The sequence below is a fragment of the Colobus angolensis genome, unplaced genomic scaffold (genome assembly GCF_000951035.1).
Source record: "Colobus angolensis palliatus isolate OR3802 unplaced genomic scaffold, Cang.pa_1.0 Scaffold8, whole genome shotgun sequence".
Taxonomy (NCBI): domain Eukaryota; kingdom Metazoa; phylum Chordata; class Mammalia; order Primates; family Cercopithecidae; genus Colobus; species Colobus angolensis.
In genome coordinates this window covers 24,237-37,971 of record NW_012121820.1, presented here as the reverse complement: position 1 = coordinate 37,971, position 13,735 = coordinate 24,237, and the positions used below count along the sequence as shown (strand labels likewise).

Genomic DNA, 13,735 nt, shown 5'->3' with positions numbered 1-13,735 from the left:
ATAAGATAGGATAAAAAAGGAAGTCTTATGAATCTATAAGATGCACTTCTATCAGTATGCCTAACACAACTATATATTTATGTGTTGTGTACACAGTGTTTCACCACTAAAATATATATAAAAATCTCTAATTAATTAGCTTAAAGAAAAATAAAAGCATTTAAATCAAATACTTTATCAGAAAAAAGGAAAGACTAGTCAAATACTTTTTCAAGTTTATGTGACTAAGTAAACACTTTAATAAATAAGATAGCTTTAAAATTATCAGCCAAGTGATATTAGAAATGTCTTAATTGCCAGCATACATTTTTGTATTTATTTATTGATCAAGCAATTTCACACTTATCCCTGCCAAATACTGCAAGGTGTCAAAATTTGGCATAGCGATTACGAAACTGTAAACCCAGCTCAAAACAGAAGGATCTTTGCTTGTATAATTTTTAATAAATAAGACAATGATATTGGCCTAATGAAAACAGCTAAATCTTGAATTGTTTAGTAAAATAACCATAACTTCTAATCTTGTGGCTTTAGACAGTCTAGTCCTCAGGCAGGAAGGGGGTTTGTTTTGGGAAAGGACTGTTACCATCTTTGTTATCAGCTTACCTATAAATTAAGTTTTTCCTAAAGTTAGTTCATTATTTGGTTATTTTCCAATAAAATATATTGTAGCAAAGCATTCTTTTTAAAAAAAGCATCCTTTTGAAAAAGGTGCATGATTTTTGCCTAATTCAAAGCTTATTTAAAGGTTATATATAAAACAAGGTAAAAGGAACCAGAAAATAAGAAAGATGTAAAGAAAGTTATAGAAGTAAAGAGGTAGATTTTGTCAAGAAAGCCTGAAGAGAAATAATTTTATACAAGAAAGAATCTTGTAGGGTAAATTTAGCCCTAGTATAAAATAACTGATTATTTAAGAAAGAGAGATGTTCAGGACAAACCAGAAAGTCAAAGCATGTCATGAACGGTCTGTGTAAGTCACAATAGGAGGATCTATTTTTTTAAAAAAACAAACACTTTCATATGATCAAGTTGTCTATAATCAAAGGGAAATTATAATGGTCTTTCTAGAGATTGGGCTTGATGTTAAAAAAAAAACCACTTATACACTAAAGAATTGATTAAAACAATGACATTTTCTTAAGGTGTTGATTTAATAAACTGTGAGATTTTAATTTTTTTAACCCAAAGTTTAACTTTTATTGCATCTCACTGTTTTCAGTTTTTTCTCCCCTTTTAAAAGGTGCAAAATAGTAATACTCTCCTTCAACTCATTTCCAGCTCATGTAAGTTTTTTTCCTCAGGTTCTGTTTGTTGTGGCCTGATGCTAACAAAGTTTTCTTAAAGCTCTAAAGGAAATGTTTTCTTCCAACATAATATTCTGTGCACTGCAGAAAACACTTTCTTTTGCCTTTTGTTAACTGGCCATTTGCATTTTATTGAAATCATTCCTATGATTATTATTAAATTTTATTAATATTATTATTTATTTTAATATTCCATTATTATTAAATTTTAGTTTACTTAGAAGTCAACTGAGATTAAAAATTTTATTTTTATTTATTTTTTGAGACAGAATCTCATTCTGTTGCCCAGGCTGGAGTGCAATGGCAAGATCTTGGCTCACTGCAACCTCTGCCTCCTGGGTTCAAGTGATTCTCCTGCCTTAACCTCTACAGTAACTGGGATTACAGGTACACTCCACCACACTGGCTAGTTTTTGTATTTTTAGTAGAGACAGGATTTCACCATGTTGGCCACTTGGGTCTCAAACTCTTGACCTCATGTGATCCGCTTGCTTGGCCTCCCAAAATGCTAAGATTACAAGTGTGGGCCACCACACCCAGCCAAAACAGTTTTTTCTTTTAAATTAAGGTTATTACATTGTATATCTTTCTGTATGTGCTTTTAAAGTTTTTGTGACATTGAGTTACAAGGCTTTGACTCCTGGGTCTAAAAATGACACCAAGTCCTGCTAAATCTTAAAAACTGACAGCAACTAATGCCTCATCTTTAGGCCTGATAGAAAATGCCAATCAAAATAAAATGTGTTCCTGAGACATGGGGTCAGATATTAAAGCTCTTTTAACTCCTTGAGGCCCAGGGAGTACTGTGGAAGAGGTGGGCATATGAGATTGCAAGGGTCGATTTTGAGAGATAAAATAAGTTCTGATTCTCTATAAATTAATCATTAATGTCAAAGGCACACTGACGTAAGACCAGCATATGGGCCCCAGTAGCAGATTAACAAGGTTTTCTTAAAGCACTAACTGACCCCATAACAAAGATTATAAAGGTTATAAAAGGCCTAGAGAAGTTATATCTTATGGTTAACCCTAAAATTTTATAATTATTTATAACGTTCTGAAAAACAAATTTAATTGGCTTAATGCTATTTTATCAGGGCTTATTGTTTGGAAATTTGTTTCTTCTCTGAAAGGATGAAAGTTTTCACCATTTTTTGGAAATCCTTGAGTTATCACTTTGGTTAAATGAATGACTTATTTGACAATGACCTTTGATCCTATTTTGTGGTATCAAGTGTTTTATACCTTTGATATTTGACAAACTTTCCAAAATCAAATTATAAATTATGTCTCTTTCAGACTTAGTTAATTCTTTAAAATATCAGGTTCTTTAAAATCCAAACATGACATATTTGGCTTATTTGGTATAAAAATTATACAGGAAGTATTGTCAAATAGGAAATGGTGTTTGGCTTTCTTTGGGCTGTATTTGTATAAATATGTTATTGGTATGTGTTCCAAAATTATGGGAAACTCCTATAATCCTGATATGACTTAGTATATATTATCAGCAACAATTATAATTGTTGTATAACATAACACATGTTAAATTATTGTGTACCACAGAGGTAAGAAATTACCTTGTCAAATGTGTCTTTGGCTATAGCTGCCCTAAAACTTTTTGTCATCCATGGACAATTGTTGTCTTGTTTTGGTCCTCTTTAGACAGTGGTTTTATAATCAGCTATAAAATTCTAATAGGTGTTCTTGAATGCAAATCTCTGATAACTTTGGAGATTCTGACAGCAGAATAGAGGGAAAACTTTCTGTCATCATGGAGAGCCAGAATATTCATGAATATCAAGCAGAACAGGAGTAAACTGCATAGACTGAACTAATAGAAGACTGACGTAATCCTTTTAACTTTTTGCTTAAAATGTGGCTGATCCTTTTTTTTCATTTTTCAGAGTCAAGGAAACTTTTCTTTTGAGGTATTGACAGGTTTTAACAATTAAGTACACTGTACTTCTATGAACAAAATTTGGAGCATATTTGTTTCCTCTACCAGAATTTGGAAACTGTGTGAGTGTTCTTAACTTATGGAAATATAGTTATTTACATAAGTGCAATAAGAATCTGTTTTCATTTGTAACAGACACAATTAGAGAAACTAATTATTTTTCCAAGGCTTTCACTGGAATAGTGTGCTTTCCTTTAAGGAATCAAACTTTACTTAAAGAGTCAATAAAAGCCCCTTGGGAAAACTTGCCTCATAGCTTTTTTTCACTGTCCTAGTACAGGGTTCCTGACACAGGATAAGTAAAGAATGTCACTTTCTGACAGGCCAAGGAGCCCCAAGTTATCTTGAGACCTCAAGAAGAGAGGAATTCACCCAACTCATAGGTATTTGATGGTACAAATCCACGGCTGGGCTCAGCTTTAAAAAAGACTCCTTCCATGGAACAAAGTTCCATCAAAACCAATTTAAAAAGCCCATGTGAAAAGTAATTATTCTTGCTGCACTTTATAGAAGTAATCTGGCCAAGTATAATAAAGCAAATTGGTACTACCATAATTTTACTTTAAAATGGGAAATCAGAGAGAAAAAATTATGTTTCAAAACTACAGTATACTTTTTGTTGATTCTAGTCTAGCCTAATGTTTTTCAATTTTTATTACTTTTCTACAGTTTGGATTGAACTCCAATTTTACCTGGATGCAAGTCTCCAAAATAATGTTTTCAATTTTTTTCTGCTTTTTCCTTCTTTTCCTGTTGTGGGAAGTCAGGGACCCCCAAATGGAGGGACCAGCTGAAGCCGCAGCAGAAGAACATAAATTGTGAAGATTTCATGGACATTTATTAGTTCCCAAAATTAATACTTTTATAATTTCTTATGCCTATCTACTGTAATCTCTGAGCATAAATTGTGAAGATTTAATGGACACTTATCACTTCCCCAGTGAATATCCTTGTGATTTCGTATGCCTGTCTTTACTTTAATCTCTTAATCCCATCATCTTCTTCTTAAGCTGAGGAAGATGAATGTCGCTTCAGGACCCTGTGATTGTGTCAACTGCACAAATTGTGTCAACTGCACAAAAAGAACAGGATAACAGCAATGTTCAGGAAACAAGAGAGGTAACTTTGAACTGGCCGCCAGTGAGCCAGACAGAACAGAGCTATATTTCTCCTCTTTCAAAAGCAAATAGGAGAAATATTGCTGAATTCTTTTTCTTGCAAGGAACATCCTTGAGAAACAGAATGTGCCCTGATGGTAGGCTTATGTCTATAAGGCCCCTTTAAGGTGTGCTGCCTTTAATGGTTGAAGCTGAAGGAATGAAATAAGCCCCGGTCTCCTGTAGCGCTCCCAGGCTTATTAGGTGGAGGAAATTACCGCCTAATAAATTTTGGTCAGACAGGTTGTCTGTTCCCAAACCCTGTTTCCTGATAAGATGTTATCGGCCGGGCGCGGTGGCTCAAGCCTGTAATCCCAGCACTTTGGGAGGCCGAGACGGGCGGATCACGAGGTCAGGAGATCGAGACTGTCCTGGCTAACACGGTGAAACCCCGTCTCTACTAAAAAATACAAAAAACTAGCCGAGCGAGGTGGCGGACGCCTGTAGTCCCAGCTACTGGGGAGGCTGAGGTAGGAGAATGGCGTGAACCCGGGAGGCGGAGCTTGCAGTGAGCTGAGATCGTGCCACTGCACTCCAGCCTGGGTGACAGAGCGAGACTCTGTCTCAAAAAAAAAAAAAAAAAAGATGTTATCAATGACAATGCGTGCCTGAAACTTCATTACAATTTTAATTTCACGTCATACAGTGGTCCTGTGATCTCGCCCTGCCTCCATTTGCTTTGAAATATTTTGTTACCTTGTAAAGTATGTGATCTCTGTGACCCACACCCTATTCGTGCACTCCCTCCCCTTTTGAAAATTGCTGATAAAAAACTTGCTGGTTTTACGGCTCAGGGAACATCATGGATCCTGCCAACATGTGATGTCTCCCCCGGACACCCATCCTTAAATTTCTCTCTCTTGTGCTCCTTCCCTTTATTTCTCAACCCAGCCAAGACACTTAGGAAATAGAAAAGAACCCACAGTAAACATCGGGAGTGGGTTCTCCCAATATTTTCCTTTTCCCCCCAATTTTTCCTAATTTGAAATCACTGAAAACTAAGTTATGTTTTCTTAAAGCCCTGTGAACTGACACTAGACAACTTAAGCTTCAGAAGAAAATAATAGCAACCTATTTACATACATAAGCCAACTCTCATTCTTGCCTACTAATGTACGGACTTCAGAGTAATGTGGCCTATATCGATTTTCCAGGATTATTCTTTTGTTTGTTGTTGTTTATCTACCTTCCCCCGCTTATTTTCTCTTCATAGGATATAAGGCCTCACAACCTGCTAAAAATGAGTTTTCCTAATAACTTGGGACCCACCTGTCCAGGAAAAAACTGTCCTAACCATGAGAGATCAGATGAAACCTGAGACCAGAGACTCCTTTTCTTCTTAAATGCTTTCTCCAAAAGATTGTAAAAAGAAAAGGGGGAAAACGTGAACAAGGAAAATAAATCTTGGGGCCTCCAACTCACTAAGCTAGAGGGAAAAGTCAAGCTGGGAACTGCTTAGGGCAAACCTTCCTCCCATTCTACTCAAAGTCACCCCCCTCTGCTCTCTGAGATAGATGCATATCTGATTGTCTCTTTCAGAAAGGTTAACCAGAAACTCAAAAGAATGCAACCATTTGTCTCTCACCTACCTGTGACCTGGAAGCCCCCTCCTTGCTTTGAGTTATCCCACCTTCTGGACAGAACCAACATATATCTTACATGTATTGGCTGATGTCTCATGTCTCCCTAAAATGTATAAAACCAAGCTATGCCCTGACCACGTTGGGCACATGTCATCAGGACCTCCTGAGGCTGTGTCACAAGGTTGAGGATGTGCATCAACTTTGGCAAAACAAACTTTCTAAATTAACTGAGACCTGTCTCATATTTGGGGCTCATGGGGTAGGCATTTATACATATTTATAAATCTTTCTCTTCTTTTTTGTTTTTTTTGTAAGTCAGTCCAGCTTTGAAAGTGTAGGACCTCAAAGGTTAAAGTGTGATTAAAGTTAGGGAACGTAACAAACAAGAGATCCTTGATTTAAGAGAGGCCCTTAAAACAAGGTCAGCTCCCTTCAGGACTATTTGCTGGACTCTAAGAACAACACACTGCTCAGGGTTGGAATAAACATGATTTCAAATGGGAGAACACCTCTCCAAGGAACATAGTTGTTTGCCAGAGGGAAAGATCTGATAAATAGATATTCCTCCTCCTTCGGTTTCAGGTAGTTTACTCAAAAACTGATAATCTGATGACCTTTACTTTCACAACATAATAATTTGTGCACCCCAGTGCATACCAAGTCCTTTGTCACATATAATCTTTCTAGATTTCCCTTGGCCCTGTCAATGTGGTATACTAACCCAGGTTCTCCAAACTCCCAACCACGCCAATTTGTCAACATGGACTATAGTTAGAAGAAGCCCATCAGTGCTGGACTATCAGGGTCTAAATCCTGCCTCTTCCATTTCCTACCAGTTCTATCTTGGCCAAGTTGATGTCATTTTAAAACGTGGATGGTAATAATCGCAATCCATTAATTTTTTTGAGGATTAAGTGAATTAATACAGTACCTGGCAGATAATAAGTGCTCAATGAAATTAGCTATTATCAAAGACTGTCAAGGAATTGAGGTTTAAGAACTGAGAAACTTTTCTGTGTTCAAGAATTCCATTTTCTGCCTTCCATAAATATTCTAGCATATCAAAAGTAATATTTGAGGTTAACTTTTAGAATATTTTAGTCTATCTAAACCCAGGTTCTATGTAAGGTTGAGTCAATTCAGGATTCTGCTGGGTTTTAGAGCTGACTCAAAACACCATTTCCCCTTGGAAGCCTCTCTGGCTATTCCACATTGTGTGGCGAGGTCCTGTTCTGGTTGCCGACTGCCCATTGGCCTAAGCTTTACAAGTTGCCAGTTCATTTACATGATATTTTGTATTTCTTTCTCTTCGTTGCTTCTGAATAAATCTTTTATTCTAGATTATTGAAGGCAATATATACTCAGATTGGCTTTTTAAAAAACAATGAATGAATTTATTTCTCTGTGTAATCCAAGGTTGGCATATAAAGGGAAGACTGTGTGGTGTGAGTTTAAAAAATGTCTAAGTGTTGAGTCAACTTGCCTGCATTTTGTGCTTGGGTCCTTTCCTTATTTGCTCTACAATCCTGTACAGGTTTTCTAAACTCTCTGAACCTTGATTTCTTCATCAATAATATGAGAATCATTGAGAGGCATTAAGTGGTATAAAGTACATGCAGAATTGCCTGAGCCAAAGGAGGTACTATCCCTTCTTTCTGTCAGTCAGACACTCTAAGCTCCATCAACCCCTTTGGGTCCTTCATCAATTGACAGAATGACCCAGTGATCAGTTTGTTTCTGATACCTTTTTGAACTGGCCTTGAAATTTGATTGGATTCTTTTTTTCTTTTCTTTTTTTTTTTTTTTTGTCAGAGTCTCGCTCTGTCACCAGGCTGGAGTGCAGTGGCATGATCTTGGCTCACTGCAACCTCTGCTTCCTGTGTTCAAGTGATTCTCCTGCTTCAGCCTCCCGAGTAGCTGGGGCTACAACTGGATGCCACCATGTCCAACTAATTTTTGTATTTTTAGTAGAGACAGGATATTGGCCAGGATGGTCTTGATCTCTTGATCTAGTGATCTGCCTGCCTTGGCCTCCCAAAATGCTGGGATTACAAGTGTGAGCCACCCCACCTAGCCTGGTTGGATTCTTAAGATCTTCTTTTCCTTTTTTGAATTTCAACTTTTATTTCAGATTTGGTGGATACATGTGCAGGTTTGTTCCATAGGTGTCTTGCATGATGCTAAGGTTTGGGATACAATTGATCCTGTCACCAGGTAGTGAGCATAGCATCCAACAGATATTTTTTTAATTCTTGCCCTTCTCTCTCTCTCCCAGTAGTGCCTGGTGTCTATTGTTGCCATATTTATGTCTATGAGTACCCAATATTTAGTTCCCACTTATAAGTGAGAACATGGTATGTATATATATACATATATCTTCATCTGTTCTATCAGAAAACATCTCTGAGCAGGGGTTCTTAACCTTGGGCACACACACAGACTTCAGGCTTCTGTGAGCTCCCCAGATTTAAAGCCAAATCACATGCCTATGCATTTCTTCAGGGGAGAAGCTGACCTATAGCTTTCATTTTATGTATATACCTGAACCCTCTTTCCCACTTTCCCTCTCAGCAAAAAACAAACCAAAACAAACCAAAATGAAAACCTTAAGAACCATATCTCCATGCTCCAGGCCAATTTCCACCGCAGCCATCAGGGTCTATCTTTCTGTAATAACCATCTGGATGGAGCTGTGCCAACTACTAGCCTATCCCTTCATGGACCAATATCTCCCAACAATCTCATCAGTTTTTATTGTCAACATGGGGTTCTTCTTTGCCAGACACAGCTGTATGTCATGGACAGGCGCAGAACATGCAGACATGGCTCATCCAGCCTATCTTCAACTGTTCTTCCAGCTGACTTAGGCTCCTGCTAAGCACAGGTCTTGGAGAAACCCTGCTATGGGGCCTGTGTGGGCCCTACTAGGTGTCCAAAGATGGCAGTTAATCAGGCCTTCTCTGGTTGAAAGTTTTCTGCCAAGATTCCTATCAGGAGTTCTATTTTGCATGGGGTGTTCATGGAAAGTCTTCACAGGGGTCCAAACCATCTTTCTTGGGGAAGGTCTGAGCCCTTTTCACAGCTTGGTTATTCTCCCTCTGAGAAACGTGGCCACACCGCAGCCCCTTTGGGCACTGAGCCTAATCCACGGTAGGATTTTCCTTCCTTCTTAGCAGGGAGCACAGTCCAAGCAAACAGGCTCCCTGGGGAATGATGGATAGAACTTGCATGCTGCCCTCTACTCATAGCTTCCTTAATTACACTTTCCCTGCCCCCTATGCTTGTGGGATAAGAGCCACCTGGGCCCATAATCATTTAATTACCTTGTTTTCTAAGCTCTTCTCTTTATAGGGAAACATCAAATAACACCCCACCCCCAACCATGCCTGATTCTTTATTTATGAAGATCCTGTTTCTCCTCTAATGTGCTTCTACACTGTCCCAGGCTTTGGAATGTTTATAAATGGCTCAGTGCATTTGCTGACACGCATGTGTTCTTCCTCTCGGCAGACCCTCTCTGTCACAGCCTTAGACCCAACTAGTTTCATGTTGCATGGTACTTGTGGGGAGGGCAGTAGGAGACTGGTGTAGCCAAGTGACTCTATCTGATGGTCCCTGTGATCTCTGAGCTCACCCAAGTCTTCACTTCCATAGTTTTTTTTTTTTGTCTTTCAGTCCCATGATGAAAGCTTTCCTGGAGAAGTCCTGCTTTGATACCTGCCCTGCTGATGTCTACTCTGTTGGTAAAAATGGCACTCTGAGTCTGGAGATAGCGAAGTGCCTTTTGTATTCATGCCCATCCCTCTAACTGCTCTGTTCTCCTGCCTAGTTGCTTACTCAATATGAGGAGCTTAGCAGTGCTAGGCTCTGGAAGAGAGCAGGCAAATATGGCAATATAAAATGCTAACAGCAGCAGATGGCAGGAAAAGTTTCCTTTAGATTCAGATGAGCAGTTGTTTTTTCCTGGTGGGCTGTTATTATTAAATTTATTTTCATCATTTGGCTAGATAAGCCTATCTTTGTACTTACTTATGATGTGCCAGAATCATCTTGTTTTTAATATTTGAAACAAAGAGCTGTATATCATACCAGTTATAAATACATCTACATGGCCCCATGTGTAATCGTCAACTCAGTTACATGGATTGTAGCCTTTGCGTTTGGAGGGAATGAATGCTCACTTTATCCTAAGGAGTTGATAGAAGACTAAAAGCTTGGAAACTTACAAGAAATAATCACTTCTATGGCATTTCTTCAGGGGCCAAAAAATACTGGATCTTTAATTGATTTCAAACGTATTATATTTATCTTAGGCCTGGAGGTCCTGGATCTAAGCCATAGTTTACAAATATTCAAAGCTGGCACTCTTATCTTAATGCCATCACTTCTACCCTTGTGGATTTTTAATTTGTTATTTTTAACTTTCAGTAAGAGGAAGCAAAGGTCAGCAGGTTCTTTGGAAATTAAATTTAAAAGATTATTACACTTTAAACTTGCCCTCCTGCCCCCCAAGGAAGAATTCTTCACCCCCATGTTAGCAGCAGCAGCGTCATCTCCATTATTGCTCATCTTCCTTCTCTGTAGTTCTTGCCATCAATGTTGATTAATTTCATAAGTAGAAGAAACGGCATAATACAATATATTTCTGACAATTCCAGACCAGGAATCCTAGACTCACAAAATTCCAAGGATATAAAGGAACACCAGGGGGTCATCTAACCCTGTCCTCTACTTTCCAGAAAAGAAATGTTCAAACCATACAGAAGGAATTTATTTTCTAGCAAAATATCCTTTGTGATGAGAGGGGTAGTGAAAGAATAATGGACATCAACAGGAAGTTAAAATGAAATGACTCTTCTCTTTTCACAGGATCTCTAGTTAGTAGTAAAGGACCATGAGTGCTGGGGAAAAAGGCCATCATAGATAATTTTGTGAACCCAGTGATAATCTTTCTATTGAAGAGAGATGTGCCGTGAACCTGATTATTTTTCAAAGAACTGTCATTTTCCCAAGAGCTGGCATTTTCAGCCTCTTGAAGAGCACCAACCACTGTTATCACAGCTCAAACTTGAGCAATCAATCAGGGGTTTGAAACATTAAACTGGAATATATAATTTCAACAGGGATAATTTTAGCAAAATTCATCCTGCACTGAAAGAGCTTTAGCCCAGCTTCAACAAGGGGACCACTGCCTGCTTTTCTTGGCACTGATAGCCCCTCCCTGCACTCACCCGACCTCCTCTACAGCCAGAGGAAAGGACACAGCAGGCCATGGATTTGTAATAAGATTTGGAGGGGCTGAGCTTGGCTGATTTACTAGGAGGTAAGTTGATGCCTAGGACGATGCCCACTGGGAAGCTGCAGGTTGTGAGTACTGGGGTAGCAGCCTGAAATGTGCCACCATATGTCTTCTCGTACATCTGCCCACAGGAGAATTTTTCTTCCACAGATAACACTTTGACAATCTATTGGAAGGTAAAGCAAGTGTTTATAAGCATTTTACAATGTCAGGATTTTTACTAGTCAATCTAAAAATACGTAGCATTTTGCCTCTTTGCTCTTCCCTGTCCTGCTTGCACACTATGTTCCTGAGGACTTTTCCACTCTCTGGCAAGGGGCTACCAAAGAAGCTGGCCCAGTCCTTCCCAATCCTCCAAAAACACCAGATTAAATAGGTAGCTGCAGTCAGACTTAGTCAAGCCAAAGAACTTGCTTAACTGGTGATTTCCACTGATGTCAGTGGTGGTGGTGATAAGGATAATATTGGAAATAATGACAAAGGTCATGGATTTGAAGGAAGAGTGGTGTTTTTGCTAGTTTTAAAGTTTCTACACACTTAATTACAATTTAGGATTTTCATACCCAGAGTGTGAATCAGGGTCCAGTTAAACAAATCAGGCTTGTTAGGTAATGACAGGACACAATGGGTAGAAGTCATTTGAAGCACCTTGAGAGAAAGAGGGCTGAGGAAATAACACAGTTTATGCGATATCCACTATGCTCCAAGCTTGCTTACTCTTGCTGTCTCTCCCTCTCCCTGCTGTATAGAGGGTTATATATGCAAAAGGCAGGAAAAAGACAGTTAAAGACATAGAGCCTTTAATGACACCACTGAGGCTCTTGATTAAATGCTCTGAAACTCACTGTGTCTTTGGACTTTCTATTACATGAATTAAATATCCCCTGTGTATTTTAACACAAAGGTCATACATTTTATAATGATAAAAACTGAGATTTTTAAGCCAGGTCCCTTACTTCAGAATGCAATCCCTTTTTATGACAGCAAGTGCTTTCCTAAGTGATTAAAATAGTTAAATTTTATGCACAATGCAATACACACACACATATATAGTATGTATATCACTCCATTTAATCATTTAATTATCATAATAAGTTCAGAATTGGTATCATTTTTATTTTACATACAGGTAGTGTGAACAGGAGAAGTTAACTAATTTGAAATGATTGTTATTTGCAGGGCCATGCACTTATAAGGACTGAATACCAGTGTCAGGGTTGGGCCTTGAAAGATCCATGCCAATCAGGACATGCCCTTCAACTTAGTGACTGATTTTGATGACCCAGATCTAAGCCACTCATTGCATTCCCCTTGGCCTCAGAGAGTGGTTCAAGAATAGGGAAATGGTCCATTTAAGCAGGAAAAACCACAGAGAGAGGTCTGTTTGGGAGGTTCTCAGAAAAAAGCATCCCTGTTTTTCTGCAATACTCAGGTTGATGTAATATGCAGATGTGAAGACTGAAACTAATGTAGCCATTTGATCTTATAAGATAAACCCAACTGGCAATGAAACTGACACTGCAGAAGGCAGAGAAATGAGACCTAAAGATATAGAGACTTAATGAAACCATTTAGGCTCTTGATTAAATGCTCTGATTCTCACTGACTCTCTGGATTTTCCATTACATGAATTAAATATCTCCTGTGTAGTTTAACCCAAAGGTCATAAAACTTGTAAATGGTAAAACTGAGATTCTAAGCCATGTCTTTGACTTCAGGATCCAATCCCTTTTCTATGACAGCAAATGCTCTCCTAAGCGATTAAAATAATTAAATTTTATGCACAATGCAACAGAAAATTAACTTCAGCTCCTCAGCAGGGAAGTAATCTGATCAAAACAATGGGTGAGACAGATGGTCGTGATTTGAGTATTCAGAGTTAACTGGGGAAGGACAGGAAGGAAGGTAGAGGAATTATTTTAAAGTCATTGTTGCAGTGTTCTAGGGATTTGCTATAACAAATTCATGCGTGTCTTCAATAAGTATTTGTTTGAGCACTTACCCTGAGCTAGATACTAAGCATATAGTGTGACAAAATGGACATGCTCCCTGCTTATATGAAGTTATAGTCAGTCTGGAGCAGGGGTTGTGAACCCATGACCCATGAGCCAGATACTGCCACTGCTTGTTTTTGTAAACGAAATTTTATTGGAACATAGTCATGGTCATTATTTTATATATTATCTATGATTGCTTTGCACTACAATGTCAGAGCTGAGTAGTTGCCAGAGAATGTATGGCACACAGAGCCTGAGATATTATCTGGCCCATTACAGAAAAAGTTTGCTTATCATTAGAAGGAGGAGACAGACATTGATCAGATTGGATCTGATCAGGTGACAGATATTATATATATTAGACATAATAGATATTATATGTTAGATATAATAGATACATTAGATATAATAGACATAATATATATTATATAT

The 13,735-nt window shown here is 38.2% G+C and overlaps 1 protein-coding gene across 1 annotated transcript in view; it reads right to left on the bottom strand.

Moving 5' to 3' along the window:
* Positions 1 to 11,472, bottom strand: part of LOC105502568 — a gene marked incomplete at its 5' end in the record, with an annotated part of 30,660 nt that extends 19,188 nt beyond the window's left edge. The window contains 1 exon segment of the mRNA XM_011929180.1: positions 11,239 to 11,472. Coding sequence (XP_011784570.1) covers positions 11,239 to 11,472 — 234 coding nt within the window.
* Between the last annotated feature and the right edge of the window lie 2,263 nt (positions 11,473 to 13,735).